Raw genomic sequence first — 23,033 nt, forward strand, 5'->3', positions numbered from 1 at the left:
AATCCTCAAACATCCATATCTAAAACTATATCACTCCAGGACAGCTCTCCTTGGATATCTCATCAGTATGTCAAACTCAACATCCAAAACAAAATTCATCATCTCCCCCAAAACCTTCGTTCCACAGTGAATCCCATCCTTCAGTAAAAAGCATCAATATGAACCCACTTGACCAAGTCAGACATCCAAGCAGCATCCATCCCTCCCTCATATTTATGAAACTCCAGTTTGATGTAGCTATCATCATTTCCCAATCCAAGAAACCCAGAGAAGGTGCCCTGTCTACGTGCTTTCATGCCCTATTTCCTCTATCTTAATACTTTACCCCACTGCATTGGCACTGCCCATTCACATGTTTGCTTCCCCCACTGATCTATAATCTCTTTGAGGACACAGACAATGTCTAACCCAGTATCTGCTGATTTTAAGGATCTAGTATCCAGCATAGTGGCTGACTTCATGTGGTAGGTGCTCAATAAGTATTCATTGAATGAAGATTGCTGGCATCAAATGCAATGGAAAATGGGTGAAAATACTACAAATAAATAGAAAACGTAGAATCTTCTCTAAAAAGCAGCTCAAAACTTACGTCTAGGCATTTATGAAAAATACAGATCCCCTAGCCCAATTTAAGATCTACTGAACTGGAATCTCTGGGGAGGGCCTGAGAATATGTATTTATAATAAACACCTCCCGAGAATTCACCATCAGGCAAGTTTGCAAAACTGTGCTCTAAGAGAATCTGTAGTCTATTTCGCAAGGTAGAAAACATATAAATACAAATGACATATATGAGAGTGACATGAACACTGCACCTGTTTTGTAAGTACTGGGTGAACTAATAAAGCTTCATAAGCAGTACAAAAATTGGTATCTGGCAGGAATATGAGAAGGACAGTAAGAAAGTGGAAATTCATGCTATAGGAAAAGGACAGCTGACCTTTACTTTGCAGTCTTGATAAAATGGGAGTTATAGATTTATGGTGATTTCCATTAAAACAAAAACTTACAGATTTGAAAGTAGTACTGCTTTAAAATTTCTCTCCCTGAAGGTTGGGATGAGCCAAATTGAGAAATACAATCTGTTATTCTTAAAAGTGTTTCATCATCAGACACAAGGTAAAAAAACCCTTCAAAATGAAACCAAATTCATGGTCCCATTATTAAAATGCCTGTCCTGTCCAGAGCTCCTGAACTGACTCTATTTTTCCTCATTACCTTATTTTCACTTCCACTTGAGCCATTGAGCTGGCAGACAAACTAATCCCAAAGCAGTCTCTTGAATTGTCACCAAAGCTGTCCAGGGATGATCGAGTGCTGAAGTCCCTCATTGTCCCTAGTCTCTGTCAACTTCAACCCTCTAATGTTGTTTACTAGTAAATCAAAAGGTAGAGAACCTCAGGAAGAGTATCAGGGCAATTATATACTGGGACAACTCTCTCGAGAGCAAAAACAGTTGTCTTTGAGCTGTGAACTATTTTGAACCAATATCGCAAATATGGGATGGAGGGCTGCCTCAACAGCAGTTGAAAATGGAAACAACCTCCAAATTTCAGGGCTTTCATACGTGGCAATAGTGTGATGTAGCTGTTAAAACACAAAAGCTAGCGTGAACTGAAGTTATATCTGGAATTTGTCTCCAGTTTGGGATGTTACAAAAAAACAGGAATTCTTACTTGGGAGGGAGGTTGTACTAAATATCCTGAGTTTCCCTCTGATTCTAGGCTTCTGTGTTTTTTATAAGGCTGATTAGGGAAGATAAGTTTAATCCCTCTACTAAAACTCATCTGCGATACACCAGGTTCTTATCGCAAATAATTATTGAATTTCACATGATTGGGTTTGATTCAAAGAATACCCAAATCTGTATAATAATAAGCTATGATGATGGAGTCCATCGTAATTCTCCCTGTTGGTCTGGGGAAACAGTCTCGCTTCCTCTAGTGTAGTGTCACTGAGAGGTCAGGATTTCTTTAGACAAGACAACAGCATGCAAGAGAGAGAGTACCTTGATCTGTTCTGCCATCGTGAAGGGTGGAAATGGGGAGGCCTGGGCCTGTGCACAGGATGAAAACAAACACGTGGCTTAGTTTTAAAATAACATGGTTTACAATAAGAACTGCTGGTAGTATTTGTGATTAGTGTCAAACTCAAGTACATCTTTTAATTCTGCAGCTATATTGTTCCCATAGAGAAGTAAACATCACCTTTTAAGTTACATTTAAACAACACGTGGTCTCAGATCCCAATCAAAGAACAAATATGAGAGAGGAGATACTTGTGCACTTTTCCAAGAGTGCTCCTGAACAGTCAGGATCTAATTACACAAATGGACCCCAGAAACTTCAGTGATAAATGGGATAAATGGGGCATCTTCTGGGAAGATGTCATGCTATTCGAGCCAGTTTTAGCTGCAACATTATTAGCAAATAACCTTCACTGGTACCAAGATTGTATTTTTAATCTGGCTTCTTGGTTCAATGCTCAGTTTATTTTGGTAGGTAGAACCCAACATCTTTTTTTTGCTGTAATTAATATATGCAGAAGCAAATTTATATAGAATATGTTGCCTGTTCAAATATTCTGTGGCAGGTCACATTCCCCCCCAAAAACAGACCCAGAAGGAGTTTTTTGGGGCCAAAGTTTACCTGGGGTGGGTATTAGGATGCACACTTGTGGGAGAAGGAGAGGAAGGGTGGGGCAGCAAAGGCAGGAGGGCCTCTGCACAGTCACAGCACAGGCCTCCGCAAACGCCACAGGGAGCTCTGGAGCTAGACAAGCTGCAGAATTGTCTTGCATGGGACCAACAGGGCCAGCTTTTATAGTCCAGAATGGAACGGTCATTGGATGTGGCCTGGGATAAGAATAATCTCATGAAGGGGTGCTCAGCTGTGAACTGTCAGCCACCAGCACTCTCAGCAGCTGGAGAAATGAGTGATTCAGTCCTGAAGGTAGAGGGTCTGGGTGGCATACTGGTGTCCACTATATATTCCAACACGGAATTCAGGGTCTCTGTGCAGAAACTGATTGTTTTAACAAATCTACAATCAAACACTAATTATCTATCACTTGAACTATAGATTAAAATGATACCTGGAAATATACTTTTTTTTCCAGGGAAGATTAGCCCTGAGCTAGTATCTGCCAATCCCCCTCTTTTTCCTGAGGAAGACTGGCCCTGAGCTATGCCCATCTTTCTCTACTTTATATGTGGGACGCCTGCCACAGCATGGCTTGCCATGCGGTGCCATGTCTGCACCCGGGATCCAAACCAGCGAACCCCGGGTCGCTGAAGTAGAACATGTGCGCTTAACCTCTGCGCCACCGGGCCGGCCCCTGTAAGTATACTTTCAAAGGATAAATTTGCTCAGGTAGTCAATGAGTTAGAGTAGCAAACACGGAAGGTGGGAGTGAGATGTTCATCTGCCCTCGTGATGCTTCCTTCTATGTGGAGGGAGTGTCCTTAGCGTAGCACCCTTGGTCCCAAGCAAATGGAAAGGGAATGACCTTTTTGGTGAGTTCTGGGTGTGAGAAGCTCTTTCTGCCTCATTCCTGGCATCTTTCTCCCTGCAGAGAACATGCTTTTGATCTGCTTTTCAGTGATGCGTGACAGTGCCAGGCCCCATGGGGAAAGCCAGTGGCAGTCCACTTGTACCCATATTTGTGTGAATAATTGTCAGTCTGGGGTGCAGTATTAGGAAGCCACACCTTAGCCACATTCTCCAGCTCACCTTGGTAGATAATAAAACTAATCTTATGATTTCCTGCCTGGCTTCTCAGTACAACTGGGAGGGAGGAGAAGGGATATTATTTATTAGGCTCCCTCAAAAACCAGCAGTTCTTTATTGTTTGCATTCTCAAAATTTTATGCGATTTAATTTCAGAGATTTTCAGTTTGGCCAGCTTTTCTTCAAAGTTATTAAAAGGGAAAGCACATATCACATTTTTGGTCAGAATGCAAGGAAATGAGACATGAGTCTGCATTTCTAGACTTCAGTCAATCAGCATCCACTCTATGGAATTTTCATGGATGTACAATTCCAGTAGTGACAATTGGCATATCTTTTTTGCCCAAACTATGAGACAAACTAATGACTGACCACCATTGACACAGCTGCCTGAGGACGTGGTCCTACTGGGATAAGCATCAATTACATAGAGTCCCTCCTCTGCATTGCTTTCGTTCCATAGCATCATCAATATCTTTTTACCTATTTTAATTCTATTATCTGAGATTTACTTACCCTCTCTCTTGGAGAGTTTGAAGTTACATAATGAGGCTTTACTCTTAGTCCCAAAGGGAAAGATTTCAAGGTTTTTCCTATGATGGCTCAGTGACTCATTTTACTGGAGCTTCAAAAACACCAGACGATGTGCTGCTTCCCACACAGTGTATTTTTTGCTAAATGGGAAATTACCATACTGCCGAGGAAAAGTGAGTGTGGAAAAGTCAGGCGATTCAAGTTCTAGAAAGGACTCTTCCACCAACTTTTGATGAGAGCTTAATCTTTGCTCACTTTTCTCTCTAGTGGGCACTTAGGCTCAAGTAGATATTAGGAAGACAAAGGGATATAAAAAGTGGTATAGTGCCTTCAAAAAGCGTTAAAGGATTGTACAAATGCAGAATGCTGGTAAATATACATATAAATACAAGTATGTAAGTGTAGGGTCACTGATGTCTTTGCAGTATATATATCAGCACAAAAATGAGTTTTTTGGTAGCCTTTGCAAAAGGCAGCAAAACTTTGATCTTGTCTAGTACCTATGTTCATTCAGCAAACTTTCAATGTTTATTATGCATTAGCCTTATGATTATAAAGATTTAAAGAAAGTAGCCTCTGCCTTCAAGAGAGAAAGACAACCAGAAGATTCAGTACAGTTAGTTCAATAACACTACTTTCCGGGCACGTAAGCTTTCAATATATCCTGCAGAAATACATAGCGTGGGTTGAAAAATGTTGCACATAACTTGAGAGGGACATTTAACATATACCTTTAAATGCCATAACCACAATCAGCACATATGGTCATGAACAACAAACAATCTTTTGATTTTTCATAAATGCCACTGACCAAACATTTTGGGAAGGCGTTGTATCAAACTGACATCTTGTGTCCATTTTGATGGGAGCATTTGGGTTAAAATGCTTAGTCATTTCTACATAATCAAATGAGCTGGGGCTCAGGTTCTGGGGCCAGGTGACTGGACCTAGGGAAGTGGCATGTCAGGGTGGCCTTCCTTCTGGGAAGTAAAGGGAACCCCAGGGTCCTCTGCAACTGAGTGGGGATCTCAGTCAGTCAGATTCCATTTATTCTCTAAGCCGCCCACCTCCATGTGGAGAATTGATACCAGAAAGAGGAGAGTGGCATACATTTTGTTATAACCCCTTCTGTTTTCTGAACTTCATCAGGGAAACTCAGGGATTAACCAGGGGGACAGGACAGAGAATGAAAGGGTAATTATTTTCCAAGTCAGTTTTCCAAATCCGCATGATGACTACCAAGACCCCAACATACCTCATGATCTACTGATCGCCTAACGTAGCCTGTTTTATTGCATGCCACTTGTTCAAGATGTAGATAAAATGTTATGCATAAAGTAAAATAATTTTGATAGAAATTATTCACCAAATTATTCACACATGGCCTAAATAGCTAGGAAATGTTTAGTCTATTTTATTACCTATTTTTTTATTTGAATGAATTACTTATTGTTTTCCATTTTAGAAAGGACGTACTAGGTGACAAAAGTTCATTTTCCACCCCCATTGAAGCTGCAGTTCAAAGAGTTATTAGCCTGCAAGGAAAGGAGCTCAGGTTTCTAGGCCTTTGTTCTTTCCCTTGGCTGTAGGAGATGGACATTTCTTCGGTAAAATGGGGCTGAAGTCCAGCAACCATTTTATCAGAGAACACTTGTTTTTATGATATTGTTTGAATCCTGCTGTGGATAGCTGGTAGATAGTGTTTGCATACCACGTCATGGTGCAGTGGTACGTGGTAGGTAAAGAGCTCAGGGTTTACCGTAAACGACCCTTATTGCCATCCTGGCTCTGATGCTTACCAGCAGTGTGGACATTTGCAAGCTACTCTGTTTCCTCAACTGCAAAAAGGGAGATAATGATGTTTTCTTATCTTCCTTTCATTTTTTCCCCATAAGCCTCAGATAAGATAAGATCCTCACATATAACAAGGACTGAATAATCTGTAGCTAAGGATTGATCAGATGGCAGTAACAAGGATGACGACAGTGGCAGTGGGATGGTAGAACTTGTGCTAGGTGCATGACCTACCATAGCAGATGAGTGCGTAGTACTTGGCGTAGTCACTGAAACTTGCTGTGTAATATTGGCACCTTTCTTTCCTTAGATGGCAAGTGACGCACTTCTTTCTTGGAGGATAGCCTCCAATGCTAATTCTAGAGGAAAATGAAAATAAAACCAAGCTGAAATTTTGAGATTGTACTTATCAAAATGTAGTACTCCATGTAAAATGACTAATTTACATATTGACATCAAACCCACTTTATTTTTCTGTTGCCAATATCGCTTAAAGTAAAGGGGAATCGTAGTATTTTGATGTAGCCTGATTTTCAATCCATCTTTGCCTGAAGAGGCACAAACCTTGAAGGGAGGCCCTTTGTGTTTTCCTGGGGTGGGAGAAATATCTAACACCTTGAATGGGAGTGAGGTAGTCACTTCCTATAGCCATTACTCTTACACTTTACCAATTTTATCAGAGAATGCATAGTTCTTCATTGTCCCATTGCTCTTTTTGTGCTCCCACAGCAAAACATACAAGGAAAATCTAGCCATTTCACCAAGAAAGGAGAAGGAGAAATTACTAATAAGCAAATTGGAAATAAGAAACTACAGTTCTATGTGGCTACTGTGTCTTTCATTCCTTGTGGCGGGAAATTTGGGCTCACGGGATCTCTTCCTGGGAATGCTCCCTCCACACATTCCTGCACAAGCCAACCTGCACCTCCCATGTTGCCCCCTCTCTCCCCAGCAGAGCCGTCTGTGTGGCTCCTGAACAGAGTGATTGATTTAATACATAGACTCCGGGACCTTTCCCCAAACCCTCAGAATCAGAATCTCATCTGGGGCAGACTACGTGGTATTGAGCCAGGATAGGGGCAGGCTTGGAGCCCTGTTGTGGCTGGTAAAGTTACCTGTGGCCACCGCAGTATTTCTTCTGTGGCTGCCCCTGACCTTGCCTCGGGCATGGTAGAGGGTAGCAGAGAGGGATTCTCCCAAACAGGTAAGGAGCCATGATCCAGAGGGAACAGAGGAACGCAGCAAGGGGAAATTTATTTTCTCTACTACAGTTGTATTCATGTTCACATTTTGATGTGATCTTGGAAACATTAGGTAGGCAGTTAAAAGTAAGGAGGTGAGGTCAGCATGCCTAGGTACAAATCTGGACTCCAACAATATCACCTGCCTCATAGAGTTGTGGGGATTAAATGAAATTACATATGTAAAGCAGATAAAAAGGTGCTTGGCATATAGTACACTACCATTGTTTTTATTTCTACATCCAGAAGGGGCTGTTGAGGGCATCTTTCCCTTCACCAAGTGAACCACTGACTGACTTAAACACTAATTTAGAAACAGAGATGAGTTACTTCCAATCATAATAGACTTAAGCCAAAGTGAGCCATATTACAAGAAATCACACATTATGGGGAAAAAATACAATGCTTGGTACACAGTAGGTACTGAATAAATGTGTGTTAAGTGAATGAATGTCCTTAATTGCCTCTAAATTTAGTTCAAGGATTTAGTTTCATATTTGCATCAGCACTAGAATTTCTTGGTTTTTGTTTTTGAAATGAACATTTTGAGTTGGCCAATATTTTGGGGGTGGATATTTTTTATACTGATGTAGTGTACAATACTCTCTGAATGTTTTATCTTAATTCATAAATTATTTTTATTAAATTTAAGACAAAAAACATTCTACATTTCCTGAGAACCCTGACATATTTTTATTCGAATATCAACATATAAAAATACTAGAGTGACTTGACAAAAATTACCTGTAGATATTTCTTCTTCCAGGATAGCCTTCAAATTCATTGCTAGAATAAAACCTGAAAATGTATTCAGAAATTGCTAAATAAGTGTTGATGACTAAATGGGGATACAATTGTTAGTAGTAATATAATAAACAATATAGTCCAACGTTCATCTAATGAAACTATTGATTGGCATTTATGTACACGTACCCCTGCTGTTCATAACTCTGAATTTTGTGTGTTTACTCTGACTTTCAACTCATAGGAGAAAGATTAAATTACGCAGTGATCTTTTTTGTTATAAGTATATTATATTCTGATTCGTTAGTTTTGAGCCACACAAAATAAACTTGGATATTTGATTAATAGCACCCCTTTCCTTCAAGATTAGCAGTTTACTGGTTTCTCTATGCTGTAGTATTTAATTTTGTCTGTGATTCTGAACATACTTTGAATTTATTTTACAGAAGGCCTGACAGTAGATAAGTTTGTTATAAATCGGGAAACTCACCCACACTGGGGTGCCACACAAAGGGACATGTTAATTTACCCAGAGGCAAACCAAGTCACAAGAGAACATACTGTTACTTATGTATCCGGGTCCCAGTTCTAACCTGTCTTAATATAGCCATGAAGTGGGAAATCCAATTTAGCGACACAATTTTCACTCCTCTCTTGAGTTCATCTGAATATCACAAAAGTAACTGTCCTTTTTTTTTTTTAGGAAGAACATAATAGGGATGTGAAAAGTTTGGAATAGAATAACGAAACTTTGGTTACCAGTTTTTAATTCCTGGGACTGGTCAGCAGCCCAGGTACTTCCATCTCCTCACTCATAAAAACCTGCATATTCCCAAATAAAAAGAAAAGGCAACAGAATACAACTCTCTCGGTATTAAATTTATCTTCTAAAGGGCATCCTTCTACATATCTTCACTAACTTCACATGGCTCCAATCATCACTGGCACTTGCCTTTTCCACATCATCCCAGACTACCCGTGAATAAGCTACTCAGTATCTTTTACAAATAGCCCCCTGAAGTTTTCTTGTTATGTCAAAGTTTTCACGATTGTCTTCGTCTCTAACACTTGCAGTAGAATCCGCTTTTCCTTTTCCCTCTCAGCCACTGATTCCCCAGTCCTTTCCAGCCTCCGTCTGTCTTACTGTGTATCTACTCTTCCTCTCATTCCTTTAACAAACATTTATCGAACTCCAACTCTGCGTCAGGTACTATGTCAAGTGCCAAGGATGCAAAAAAATGAGGTATAGTTTTTCCCTCAAAGAGAGTTCATATTGCATTACCCCTATCCTGATTCAGACTTCTACCACCTCAGGTTGAGATTGTGACCATGGCTGAGCCTTCCTGCCTTCAGTTTTCCCCTACCTCCTGAACCTATTATGACTGAAATTAATCTCCCTTCTGTCTTTATCTTGTCCTCTTACACTGGCCATTTTAATGGCTGCTCCATAGAATGTCCAAAACCCATTGCTGAATGTTCAAAAAGTTTCAAGGATTCGCAATGGGGTTCTGACAGGTTTCTAATAATCTTCCCCTTTTGCTCCTAGAATTCCAGCTAACGGCAGGCAGATTATGAGCATGAAGAGAATACCCTGGGTTTAGACTTTATTAGAAGTTAGGAAAGGAACTGTACATTCTTGATCAGAGAACTTTGATTATAAAGGGTTATTTTAAGATGGTTTATTTAGACAGTATACAGGATGGACTGAAAAGGAAAGAACTGGAAGAAATAAGTCCCATGTTGAAGTTAACTATAAGAACCTTAGATTTAACGTGTTTTGAGTTTGAATTCTAGTTTTGCCACTAACTACGTGGCCTTGGCCATGTTAATTAAATTTCTGAGTATCAGCTTTCCCATCTGTAAAACTGGTATAATCATTTCTACTTTACAGTACGTAGTATACAGTAATTGCTCAATAAATGACAGCTGTTATAGATAATAATCTTAAACTTATGTAACAGTGAATCACTACAAAGGAATCTATAGACTTTTGAAGGTCGTCTTTGCTTCAAGTGCTGAAGAGTAAAATTTGCCTGGACAGCCAGTTACTATTTAAAAAATTTTATATGATTATCTACCAAGTATCTGAAGAAAAACGAAGACTTACTAAATATTCTCTCCAAAAGGAAATCAGGTTGACTAGTTATTAAAGAACATGCAATCGTAATGAAATTACGGCTGTCTGAACTACACTATAGAGTAAATAGCAAAAGTGCTCTTAACGAAAAGCGGGTGCAGTATCCTTTGTACGTCCATCAGTGCCAATTAAAACTTGAATGGCGCATTGTGCTTCATGCAATACTTACAGTGAATCCTGTGTTACTCTGAATATATTTATGGCCTCCCACTTGCCACTTGTAATTTGAATAGCATTTTCCTATAAAAAGACAAACATTATGTTGTGTGAAGCCGAGCGTTATTTGAGCAACCTCAAGTGAATGATCTTTGAGGAGATAAATCTTGGAAGGAACGTACCACAGTGTCTTTGATATAGTGAATATGTTTGTAGCCATCCTTGTCGCTAAATATTTTGTAGTATGAAATAGCATCATAGCTGAAAACTGGTGTTGAAACAAAGAACTGAAAGAAATTAACAGAGGTTATGTTCAAAAGACAAACTGAACTAAACCTACAGATTTCTTTTTAAAGCAATGTCTAGTGACAAGTATAGGAACCAGAATGCCTTGACTTCCCTACCTTCCGTCACACACATCTGAAGCTGCATTCTTTCAGAAAGACAGCTTTTGTAGTAATTCTAACAGGCACTTGCACATTCCAACCACTGCTTGATTGTTACAACACATCTTTGGGTGTATCATGTTATATTTGACTGAATGTCTATGTTCTAAGTTTATGTGGTTTGAAAGAGAGTTAAAAAAAATCACAAATGTATGTTGATATTTAACCAAGTCCAACTTCAAAATGCGATATTTGACCAAAGTGGTGACTTTCATTAAGGCTCATAGCCCTTTTAATTTTTGATTTGTCTGATGCCAAGCACCTAATGACAATGACTCAATGAAGACATTTTAAAGATTAAAATATCACGGCCTACTAGCCACAGTTTTTAATGGTAGGGATGGATTTCTGGACTTGAGAGAAAAATGTCACCCAGGGCAAGCAAATGGGAGATTTGCTCTTTGAGCTCGGGGAGCAAAGCAGACCTCATTGCTCACTCTGACCTCTTCCCAGGGCCCCCTTGGCCACCTGCTGGGAAGCACTTAATGACCTGTGGAGTCCCTAGTGTATCCTGGAACAGAGCACCATCCTGAATGGTTGTTGAATCAACTATCCTAAATGGTCAGATAGCTAAAATCTTGCAAATGTCCTCACACTAAATTTACGTAACAGTTTCTCCCTTTCAAAAACTAGACTGATCTTACATTTGCTGGCTTCTTTTTTTTCTGGTCATCAGGTTGTGAAAGGATGCTAAATGGCGAAAGGCCTACATGAGGAAAGAGCTACTCTACATCATGCAGAGTAGATAGCCCCATAAGTAATCCCAAACCAGCTCTCTCTAGCCAGAACACTTCCACACGATGGCGACCAAGCTGTTCAGCTCCTTTAGAACTGACTAAGAGACAACCACCAAAAGAATACCAGTATCTTTTAGCTACAAATACCTATCCTACTGACATCCAGTCTGAGACCTACTTTTGGGTAAGAAGAGGGCACGGGAAATCTCTGTAGGCTTCCTTAATGATGGCCCCATGTGTGATCTGATACTTGGTGCTTTTTGATAAAATGGATGATTATTATTGCATGATATTAAAATTCAATTTATTTGATACGGTATCTATAGTTATCCAAATAACGTTCCCCAAAATTCATTTTCACATAGAACCTCAAAGGTGACTGTTATGGACTGAATATATCCCCCCACAAATTCATATGTTGAAACCCTACCCCTCAAAATGATATATCAGGAGGTAGGGCCTTTGGGAGGTAATTAGGATTAGATAAGGTCATAAATGGGATTAGCACCCTTATAAGAATCACCAGACAACTCACTTCCTCTGCTCTGCTCTCCACCATGTGAAGATACAACAATAAGTCAGCAGTCTGCAACCCAAAAGAAAGCTTTCACCAGAACCGAACCACAATGGCACCCTAAGCTCAGACTTCCAGTCTCCAGAACTGTAAGCATAAATTTCTCTTATTTATAAGCACTCAATCTGTGGTATAGCAGCCCAAATGGACTAAGACAATGACCCTATTTGGAAATAGGGTCTTTGTAGATGTAGTCAAGGTAAGAATCCGATCAGATTAGGGTGGGCCCTAAATCCAATGTCTAGTGTCCTCATAAGAAAACAAGAGGGCACAAAGACACACAGGGAGATACAGAGAGGAAGGCCATGTGAAGACGGAAGCTGGGATGGGAGTGATGCAGCTGCAAACCAAGGAAGGCCAAGCACTGCCAGGAGCCACTTGAAGCTGGAAGAGGCAATGAAGGATTGTTCCCCGGAGCCTTCAGAGGGAGGATGGCCCTGCTGACACGTTGACTTTGGACATACAGCCTCCAGAAGGGTGAGAGAATGAATGAACTTCTGTTGTCTTAAGCCACGAAGTTTGTGGTAATTTGTTACAACATCCCCAGGAAATTAATACAATGTCCCAAATCTTATCTCTTTGGCACAGAATTGGTAAGTCTTTAACAAAATGAAAAATGGAATAATAAGAAACTGTTGTCTCTTTACATGATTCTCTTGTTAGTTTCATTAATAATAAGACCAGCCTCGGTAGGAGTTTGTGTATTGAGACTAATGCCTCTAGGTGAAATTGAGGGCCAAGCGGCCCAGGAACAGGAAATTCTGATTTGCAATTTTGTGGATGGAATTTTATCAGCATAGGTCTAGCAAATTACCCTTTCATTTTAGAGTAAATTTCTGCTCTCTGAGCCAAATGATGATATGCTTACTTACTAGGAACCACTTTATGATGCGTCCCTGTCACTCCTCAGGGTGAAAGACAAAAACTGGCTCTTTAGTGTCTTCAGCACTAAAATGGAACCAGGGTCACAAAATATTTTAAGGTGCCAGAGTGTAAAAACATTCTCCTCACACCTGCAGCTAGTTAAGAAACTCTAAAAAGAGGTTTTGTTCTAGATTAAAACTTAAAATTTCATTTTCACGGAAAATAAAGAAGACGACAGGGCAGAGTGTGACGTTTGAAGATATTAGAATCAGGCAAACAGGAAGAATATTTCTGCTAAGCAAAGACTGTTATCTTCTCCCCTTTTATGGCGCACATCAAAGACAGCTGCTTTCCACGCACAGGTAACTCGGGTGAGGTAAAGAGAGTGTGAAATGTTTCCGCATTCACTTTGCCAGAGCTGGGTCCCTAATGCATTTTGAGTTCAGTGCTTCTTGCAGCAAGTCACCCTGGGCCCTAGAAAAGCACACATGGCTAGGTGGTCCTCAATTTTAACAAGGCCTCTTTGCAGGTCCCTTGATCATGCTTAGATTTTCTGAGAAATTTACTCATCTCTACGTGCAAAGCCATTTAAAATATTTTATTTGGAAGGCAAGATTATTTACCACGAGATAATTTCTTGCCACGGTTGGTAAAAGACCTGAGGTCCCACTGATCTACGGCCGAGGCCTAAACTGAGTCCACATCCAGTCAAAAGCACAGACTTTCAGGCGTCAAATAGAAAATTCATTTTCCTGAACCACGGGATTTTTGCCAGCCGCCTAAAGGAGGTGTAGTGTATTGCTTGATTATTTTAAAATAATTTAAATGTAGCTTTGCCATCTAAGCGTTATGGCTCTAGTGTTTGTTCTCCAAATTTTAGTGATTAAATACTAGATTCTTTGATTAAATCTTCCTTTTTGTCTGTTCTCTACAGGGCAAAAAGCAATTTATTTAACGTGAATTTGTTGTTGTTTTTCTGATCAGATACAAGAGAAGAAGTTAGGTTATTTTTCCCAAATTAAGACATTGAATATCTCATGCTGGAGGAAGAAAGTGATTGGTAAAGCTCTCAAGAAACTGTTTGCTAGTTCTGTGCCTGCAACTAACAGATTAATTACTTTTAGCAAGTCATCTAATCTCACTTTTCCAATGTGTCTTTTTCCGTTTAAGTCTGTTTGATAAATTCTAAAGGAATAACTGCTCTAAAACTGCTCTTTAAATTTATACTAAGATGACTAGTCTGTACATTTTATCTAAACACCTCATAAATATTACTTGAACTAATATCTGAAAGACATACATATTTCTAGGTGACTTCTGGGTAATTTTATTAAGTCACTGGTTTGATTATAGGTCAAAGGAAGTTACACAGCATGTTTATTAAGTCACTGGTTTGATTATAGGTCAAAGGAAGTTACACAGCATGTTATGACATATGAGTTATGACTATATAAAGTTGTGACCTGAATCTTTTAAAAGACATATCAGAACTATCAAAATCCAATGAATGTCCTCTTCAAAGCAGTTGCTTTGGGAGAGTATGAACTTACTCTTGAAAGCTACAATTACAAAGAGTTTCTGACAGTTCCTTTTCCGGTATTTAGAAACTTTACTGACTCTTGGATAAATTTTAAGAGACTGAGATTAATACATAAGAAAAATAATTTTTTGCAATGGAATTCTAAAGCTGCAGATATCAGAATGCTCTAGAGCAGAATCATATGTTGCAGATAAATAATTCATTTATTCACTAGAGTTATTTTGGCATGACTTTTGATTTAATGTAGGGACCTCGTCTTCCCTCACAGGACACATATGTGCCTCCACTGAGGGTATTTAAAACAATGTTCTATAGCTTCCGAAGGCAATTAATGAATTATTCATTCGTCCATTCATTCAGCTAATGTTTGCTGAGATTGCAAGGTTGGTGCTATACAGATTGTAAAAACTAAGATACAATTGTTGTCCTTAAGATGCTCATAAATAGGAGATTTCAAAAGATGCAATCTAAAATATTTCAGAGTGTTTCGAAGGCTGGTAGCATTTTCAGAATAAACGTGGGTGGATTCCTAAGATCATGTCTTTGAGAAGGTTGTTGGTATCATTGTTTATCTATTTGTAAAACCACATCATTTATGTTACTTTATAGTAACTCTAGTCACAGTATCAATACGGAAAACAAAACTAAAGGAAGTTTTCCAGCTTTCTTTCTTCCCCTCATTCTTTACTGGAAATCTTTACGATGGGAATGAATTTATAAATTAACTTTCTCCTTTTCTCAAGTTTTCAAATGCAGATCTAGGAATCACTTTTGTGGAAGGTGAGCTTCTGATTGACCAAGAATTCAAAAAATTCAGAAAATCCTGTTCTTTCACTGAATACTCCTATTTTTTTCCTGTACAGTGGCAAATAGTGAATTCAAATAGGACTTTCCCATTTTTTCTCCTGAATTACACACTTATCCTTGTTACCTTGTTGTTTTAGAATATAATTTACATTTACTTTATACAATTAATAACTATTCTCTAGTCAATAAATAAAACCGAAGTGTCTTTAACTGAAAACAGGGAGCAAATATATATAAGCTAAAATTGCTACATTCAGAAAAGTGTACAACAGTTTTTAATATCTGAAGATTTTTACTTTATAATTTACCTTCTCCCTACCCATCTTAACTTTGAATTTTTACAAGACTTGTCATCTTAGAATTGACTTCTGAATTCTTTATTGTCCTTGTATTATGGGTTAATGTGTTAAACCAGACCCTAGGAATTTTCGTTTTCTTTGCATATGTCCAAATCTCAGAGAAGTAGCCGGTTTTTTTTTTTTACACAAATGCTAATTAAATTCAATCATATGTTTATGACAAGTGGCAGCATCCACACAACATCCACTTATTTTCTATCCTTTTGTGTGTTCTTCATATAGGATATAAGATACAATTGATAGTTTCCTAAAACATGATTTTTTCTACACTAAAAATCTTCTTAGATCATTGAATAAGCCTATTCAAAAAATTCAGATGTAAGTGATCGCAAACCATAACAAAATTCATTTTCCTATTTGATACCACTTTACTTAAAAGGTAGAATGAATACACATATAATTCACTTTTTCATTTCAGGTTATATAAAATTTAATATGAGGTAGATTGTCTCTGAATTACCAAGGATACTGAATGTATTTTTTTTTTCCTGGATTCAAGTGACTGGCTAATAATTATTAAGATTATTTTAAGCAGGTCAGAGATTGTGGTCCCTTTTGAAAAATGATCTTTATTGTATTTATTTAAGAATTAATATTAATTATGGATATTTGAGAGTCAGTTGAAAAAGTTAGGGTTGAGACACAAGGAATGTGATTTATTTTCAGTTGAATTCCAAATATATAGATATTAAAATTGTCTGGCACGAAATCGCTGAAAGAATCACTACCTTTGTGTTTTTTACCTTGATATTTTTTCTATGGAAATGAGTGCCAGTTTGGACACATTTCAAATAGTACTTTGGTAGCTGAGAATCTGTCAAATTTCATTAAAATATAAGGAAAAGATAGCAAAATCATACTCCACCAGCCCATCCAGTTCTGCTTTCTTCTATATGTTCCTGGGTCTAAAAGAAAAAAACAGATCATATCAAATATATTATTAGGAGGACAGTTTTTCCTAAATATAATCTGGGCATTTGAACCAGTTAAGCTGCCTGGTCAGAGTTTACTATTACTAGTCAACTCACTTCACACTTGAGTTTAAGATGACTGTATTCAAAATTTTATACAACAGCACTATTGCATGCACATGGGTAATCTAAGGGCTGGATCTTATTGCAAATCTTTAATAATCCTGGTTAAATTTTCCATAAGGTAGTGACTGAAATTTTCCCAACATCTATGGAGTCCCAGCATAACCCAAGCGCTTGGAGTTCTGCAGCCAAAAAGGCATTTCACGGTGAAGTTTAAGCTAAATTCTTTCTTAGTCTTGTGAATTAGCGAGGAATCTTAAAATTTGCACTGAATCTTACTTCAGCGTATATTTTCGCATAATACAACCAATCACTTACTGAATAGATATTTAGTAAGTGTAAAAGGATGAACAGGCTTTCCTAGACAAATAATTAGAGAAAGAAGATTCTAAACAGAATGAACAGCACAGAGACCAGGCCAGCTCAGTAAACCACAGGTGGTTCAGATGGCTGGGTGGAGAGTGACTACGGGAAAGAGTTAGAAGATGAGGCAGAATGCAGAGGTATCAGCAAGATCTTAGAGAAACTTTTATGCCATCCTAGGACGTTTGAATTTCTCCTGTGGGTAAATCCTTGGAAGTATTTCAAAATCACCATTTAGAAAATATAACTGTGGATGATACAGAGAGTGGATTAGAAGTGAGTAAGACAGAAGGAGGTAGAGAGGCCAACTGAAGGACTATTGTAATGTTTGGAAAAGAATGATAAAGACCCAAATCTAGGCAGCAGTAGTGATGATGGAGCAGAGAAGATGTAGCCAGAGATGTTTAAAAGTTCAAATCCTCAAAATGGATTTGAGGGCCAAGTTGTAACAGAAACCTCTGGTATAGACAAAAATCACCTAAAGTGCAAGTAGAGAGTTGTAACAGAAACCGTAAGATATTCAGCAACCATTTCTTCTTTTTGCTGAACTATTAGGCTACATTTCCCAGGCCCCCCCCACATCCAAGTGGATGTGGTCATGTGATAAGTTCTAACCAATGGTGTGTGAGCAGAAGTGACTCATGCTACTTTTAGGCCTAATCTATAAAAACTTCTCATACATTATCCTTCATTCTTTTTCCCATCTCCCAGCTGGATGCTCATGCTCAGATTTGAATAATCTTGGACTAGCCTGGGAAGCCACTGGATGAGGAAAGCAGAAATACCATCAACCTGGGTCCTGGAACGATGTATGGAGCAGAGCACTCCATCCCCGACCCTTCACCATTCCCCACTTACCTGGACTCGCTAATGGAGGCTTACATGAATGTGCAAAAATTTTCTACTGAATTAACCCACTGAATTATTGGAGGGTTTGTTGCTGTTGTTGTTGTTATAACAGTTAGCCTGCCTTGCAAATGCGTTAACTTGGAGGGTAATAAGATTTCTAGAGAAGTCTGAAGAAGGAGAGCTGGAAAGGAAAAGAACAGTCAGTGAAGGAGAAAGAGAACTTTGAGAGCGTGTACTGTCATAAAAAGCAAAGGAGTGATAAATTTTAAAAACACAGATTGGATTTTCTCCTATAGGAATAGGCTGGTGCCTTAGAGAGAACAAGTTAAGACAAGACTTGAAAAAATAGTGAAACTTTTTTGATTCATTATTTTTAGCCATAAAGATAAAATCAATTTTAATTTCATTTTCAGAGAAGAAAGAATAATATGAAATATGTTTCTTTCCCAAACTACAAATTTCTTAATAAATCTCATTAACATAACTATGCTACAAATAACTACTGCCAGTTTTGGGTATGACTCCCAACGTGAATAAAATGTTGCCAGGTCACTTAACCTTAAAGGTTATTTGATTTCAACACACACACACATATCAATCATGAGTATGGTTGCTAAAAAATTTAATACTTTGTTGTTCTTAAATCTGAAAATGTGTTGATGTATTTATAAGATTATTTTGAAACAGAGGTAGTTTTGAAATCCTAAGGTTATTCAAACCTGGTATTCTAAATTGAATCACTGTTTTTGGCCATGAAACTAAAGTTTGTATTCCAAGGAATTCCACATCTCATTGAATGTGCATCGTATATATTCTGTCAGTTTGGATTAAAGTTGTCTCAGATTTCGATAAATTAGAATTTCAGATTCCAAAGCAATCATAGTTTCTAAATGCCTAGTTTTAAGAGCTAAAAATTGCATCTAAATGACCAATCTTATAGTTTTAAACTGATAAAATTAAGGCAATAATTTCTAGTATCTAGATTCAACAAAAATTAGACCAAGGGTTTCTAATTAACTAGCAGAATCAAGATTATTCTACATTTTTATTGCTTATGATACTTCATTAAAGCCAAAATCTTTCTGCTTTGTATATTAAAATATAAATAAGATAAAAATAAGCTTCTAGAATATTACTTCAGAATTAGTCAAGCTTCTTACAGACACAGCAGTGACTTAAAAAATATTTTTAGCCTGAGTAATGTTGACTGTTATAGTCCTGATATATTTCCAAACAGACTCATATGACTTTTCCCTTGCAAAACATAATGTTTCAATTTCAACATGGAATTTAGTGATTTACTTTGATTGCTCTGTGCTATTTTCTTACTTTGTAAAATAGGCTTATTCTATATTTGGTTTAATGAAACATTTCTTCATAATTAGAAGTCTCATGAAATGTACTCATCAAATTTACTGTTTAAAGAAAACATCTTGTATTTCTTAGTCTCTAATATGAGTACTTACGAATAGGCTTATTTTAAAGATTTTAGATTGGTGAAGTAGTTTTCTGACTCATTAATTCAACAGACTATGTTTGGATTTGAGCAATAAAAACAATTAAAACTAAACAATAAATCTGTGCCTAGTTTTCAAGTTTTTTCTCCCTAAAATTAGCACAGTGCGGAGCACTCTCCTAAGATAACAGGACAACAGGATAATCCGATTTGATATTTCAAGTCATGCTTTCAGTCACCCACTTTTGATTTTAAAATGGGAATATTTAGCTTTATTTTGATAATATCTATTTCCTTTGAAATTTTTATTTTTTACTTTTGACAAGGAATAGAACATGCTGCCCTTTGCATTTTTTCTTTGGTTCTTTTGTATAGAACACATCTGTTTCCCTAATAGACCCATCTTATCTTTTCATCTTTATTATTTTGCTTTTTGTTGACTGCCAATTTTGTAATCTCAAAAGGATGGATTTCCATCCTAATCGAGAACCAGCTACCTGATCTTCCCATTATTGCATGGTTTCATTTAGTCTTTTTCTCTATTAGATTTCAACTCTAATTCAATTTCTCATTCAAGAAAACAGCAAGTATCTTATTTATTTAATAAAAATAATGGACCTGTGACTAAAGTGTTTTGTTGTTTTTTTTTTTCCACAAAGCAATCAGGAGTTGAATGCAATAATTCTGGCTTTATAATATAAACTGTTAGCTATAAACAAGTCCCCACTTTTGTACTTTCATCTTCAAAATACACCTCTGTGGTTTTCATATAACCTACCTTTGGACAGTCCCAAGTCTGCCAGTCTTCTCTGAAATCACATATAGACAAGACTGAAACATTCTGGATTCTTTTTAGCCACTGCAAACATATTCGATCATCAGTAACCCACGTGAGCCAACTGAAATAATAATCACTGCAAATAAATCAAAACAGAAAGTCACAACCAGAAACCAAGTTCCTATTCAAATAATTTCTTTTTTTTTTGAGGAAGATTAGCCCTGAGCTAAAATCTGCCGCCAGTCCTCCTCTTTTTGCTGAGGAAGACTGGCCCTGAGCTAACATCTGTGTCCATCTTCCTCTACTTTATATGTGAGATGCCTGCCACAGCATGGCTTGCCAAGCGGTACGTACGTAGGTCCACACCTGGGATCCCAACTGGCGAACCCCTGGCTGCCAAAGCAGAGCACGTGAGCTTAACTGCTGTCACTGGGCAGGCCTCCAAATAATTTCTCAATTTCTGTTTTCTAATGGATGAATTTTATTATTATGAAACAGGTATTCCTTAGACAAGGAAGGCGAAACTTTTCTTTCTTCACAGAGAAAGTTTATACCTGCTGACTTTTAAAGAATATCTAAAGGAGAGTGCATTCAGTTAATGGAATTATTTCATACTTGACTTTTCTCTGCGTTTTGGACTTTTACATTTTAGGAAAAAATTTAAGACGTAAGGCCAAAGCTACTGGTCAATCTAGACGGGAAAAAGCATTAAACTGGTTATTTTGCATAGACAACTCAACTTCTCGCCTTTTAACTAATTGAGAGAGAGCCGAGTGTGGTAAAGGCCGTCTTTCTCTCCAGGCAGGTTTGTGTTGGAGGCTGAGTTTTAGCTATGACCATGCTCAGGGTTCGAAATTCAGATTAGTATGATAATCAGAGATGAGGTACACGAAGTAACTCAAATAGAGCTTGGCACATAGCAGGCGGCAATGAACGGCTGCAATGATTGCTTGGCTCTGAGGATGAACTTATAGATAGAGAAGATCAATGTAATTGAACCGCAGATTTTTGGACATCAATGTAAAAGAAATCACAGAGCTGGAAGGGGTCTCAGGCTCAATTTCTGGCTTTATCTCCTGCTTACACTACCTTAGGCTCGTCACTTAACACATCTGTGCCTCTCTTTATATAAAATGAGAAGAATACTATTACCAATTTTAAAGGTTGTTGTAAAGATTTGCTGAGAGTCTTTAAGTGCTTAAGAATTATGCCTGATACATAGTGAGTGCTCAAAAGATGTTAGTTATTACTATTATATTATTAGTGTCTCACAGATGCTCAAACAAGCCTCTTGACTCCTTGTATGGTGCTCTTTCTATCATTCCACTTTAAAAAAAAGATGCATTTAGTTAAGTTTTCATCAACTAGATTGAGGTGGGGAATAACAGATAACTCAAAAAGTTCAAGCCACTTTTAATTATTCAAGAGTGAATTCACCTTGCCAAGGCCCAGCGAGGCCTCTGATGAGGTTCTCTCTCCTATTAGTGATCAATCATTTGGCCCTGGCTGGCTGTCCTTCATGAGGCAGGAGGAGAGGAGTCAAGCATTGGCCTGTTGGAGTTTGGGAAGAGGTAAGGAGTTCCACCAGGCAGGGCTTGGGGAATCTCTCTCCTTTATCCACTTCAACCAGAATGAGCATGGGGGACTGATAGGGGGCTGGAAGGTTGCTGTCATCAGGATGAATCAGACAAGATCTACAGAGGGCACCATGCTGGGGAAGTGAGAATGCTTCATGTCCCTGTCTGTCTATAGTTAATCCCCAAACAGATAATTCTACAACCAGATAATTGAGAATAAACTGCATCCTAGTGAAAAATGCTATTTGGAGAGTGTTGGCTTATCTTCTGTTGTTATGCACATGTGATAAGCATTGATCCACACACCCCAGGTTGGAAAGAAAGTAAACCAGACTTAAAAGAAGCCAACTGAGGATGTATATGAATTTTACTATCTCTGCCTCTTGGTCTCAAGTTTACATTAACACATCTAAAGAAAGCATCACTTAGATTGACCACTGTGTTCATCTTTGTATATGTGAAAAGGACAGATATTTTAAACCCAATTTAAGAAACTTATTGGTGATTTTAATCTTGTGTGTGTTTAGCTTTACATGCCAATTTTATTTATTTATTTATTTATTTATGCTTATAGTATACACATCATGAACTCACAAGAAAAGAAATGTAAATGCTGATTAAAAAATTTCAGTGTTAAAATGCAGTTGAAAAGGTGAGAAGGATCTGAGATTAATATACCTTGAGGCTATCATTGCTGGGACTGGCACTTCTCTGGGACCTACATAGTCAGGGTAAGTGGCATCAATAATAAATACCCGAACAACAGGATTCTTAGCTCCAGCCTGACAAGAAAATGGAGATATATAAGCTCATAAAATTCTAATTATCATCAACATTTTAAAGACACTTTAGGAATATAGGTATATTTTCATAAGCTAATAATGTTAACTATACTACTGTTGAAAACATTCTAATTATAACATGACCAGGAATTTCATTTCAATTTTACTTGCAGGGCAATTACAAATATTGTGTCAACCAGAGTGAAAACTCGTATTTTATTTTATTTTATTTGTTGAGGAAGATTAGCCCTGATCTAACATCTGCTGCCAATCCCCCTCTTTTTGCTGAGGAAGACTGGCCCTGAGCTAACATCCATGCCCATCTTCCTCTACTTTACATGTGGGACACCTGCCACAGCATGGCTTGCCAAGCAGTGCCATGTCCCCACCCAAGATCTGAACCGGCTAACCCTGGGCCACCAATGTGGAATGTGCAAACTTAATGACTGCGCCACCTGGCTGGCCAGAAAACATGTATTTTAAATGATTAATGAGGGAGATTTGATCCATAGGGAAAAATATTTTAGATATG

The 23,033-nt window shown here is 37.9% G+C and overlaps 1 protein-coding gene and 1 long non-coding RNA gene across 11 annotated transcripts in view; one reads left to right on the forward strand and one right to left on the reverse strand.

The window, feature by feature from the left end:
* FAP (fibroblast activation protein alpha) overlaps positions 1 to 23,033 on the reverse strand; it is a 74,216-nt gene that overhangs the window by 22,820 nt on the left and 28,363 nt on the right. For 6 of the 10 annotated variants that reach the window (XM_014732508.3, XM_014732509.3, XM_070241905.1 and 3 more), the window contains 8 exons: positions 22,398 to 22,501; positions 20,143 to 20,278; positions 16,523 to 16,567; positions 10,518 to 10,622; positions 10,349 to 10,419; positions 8,043 to 8,096; positions 6,292 to 6,416; positions 2,010 to 2,057 (listed from right to left, as the gene is read on the reverse strand). In XM_014732508.3, coding sequence (XP_014587994.1) covers positions 2,010 to 2,057; positions 6,292 to 6,416; positions 8,043 to 8,096; positions 10,349 to 10,419; positions 10,518 to 10,622; positions 16,523 to 16,567; positions 20,143 to 20,278; positions 22,398 to 22,501 — 688 coding nt within the window. The remainder of the gene's footprint in view (positions 1 to 2,009; positions 2,058 to 6,291; positions 6,417 to 8,042; positions 8,097 to 10,348; positions 10,420 to 10,517; positions 10,623 to 16,522; positions 16,568 to 20,142; positions 20,279 to 22,397; positions 22,502 to 23,033) is intronic. The other 4 variants (XM_023623020.2, XM_070241904.1, XM_070241901.1 and 1 more) reach the window with 2 other exon arrangements.
* On the forward strand, positions 11,458 to 19,485 carry LOC138918773 (uncharacterized). Its single transcript, XR_011428512.1, has 2 exons — positions 11,458 to 12,569; positions 17,771 to 19,485. It is a non-coding gene; the product is annotated as an uncharacterized lncRNA (long non-coding RNA).

The sequence above is a fragment of the Equus caballus genome, chromosome 18 (genome assembly GCF_041296265.1).
Source record: "Equus caballus isolate H_3958 breed thoroughbred chromosome 18, TB-T2T, whole genome shotgun sequence".
Taxonomy (NCBI): Eukaryota; Metazoa; Chordata; class Mammalia; order Perissodactyla; family Equidae; genus Equus; species Equus caballus.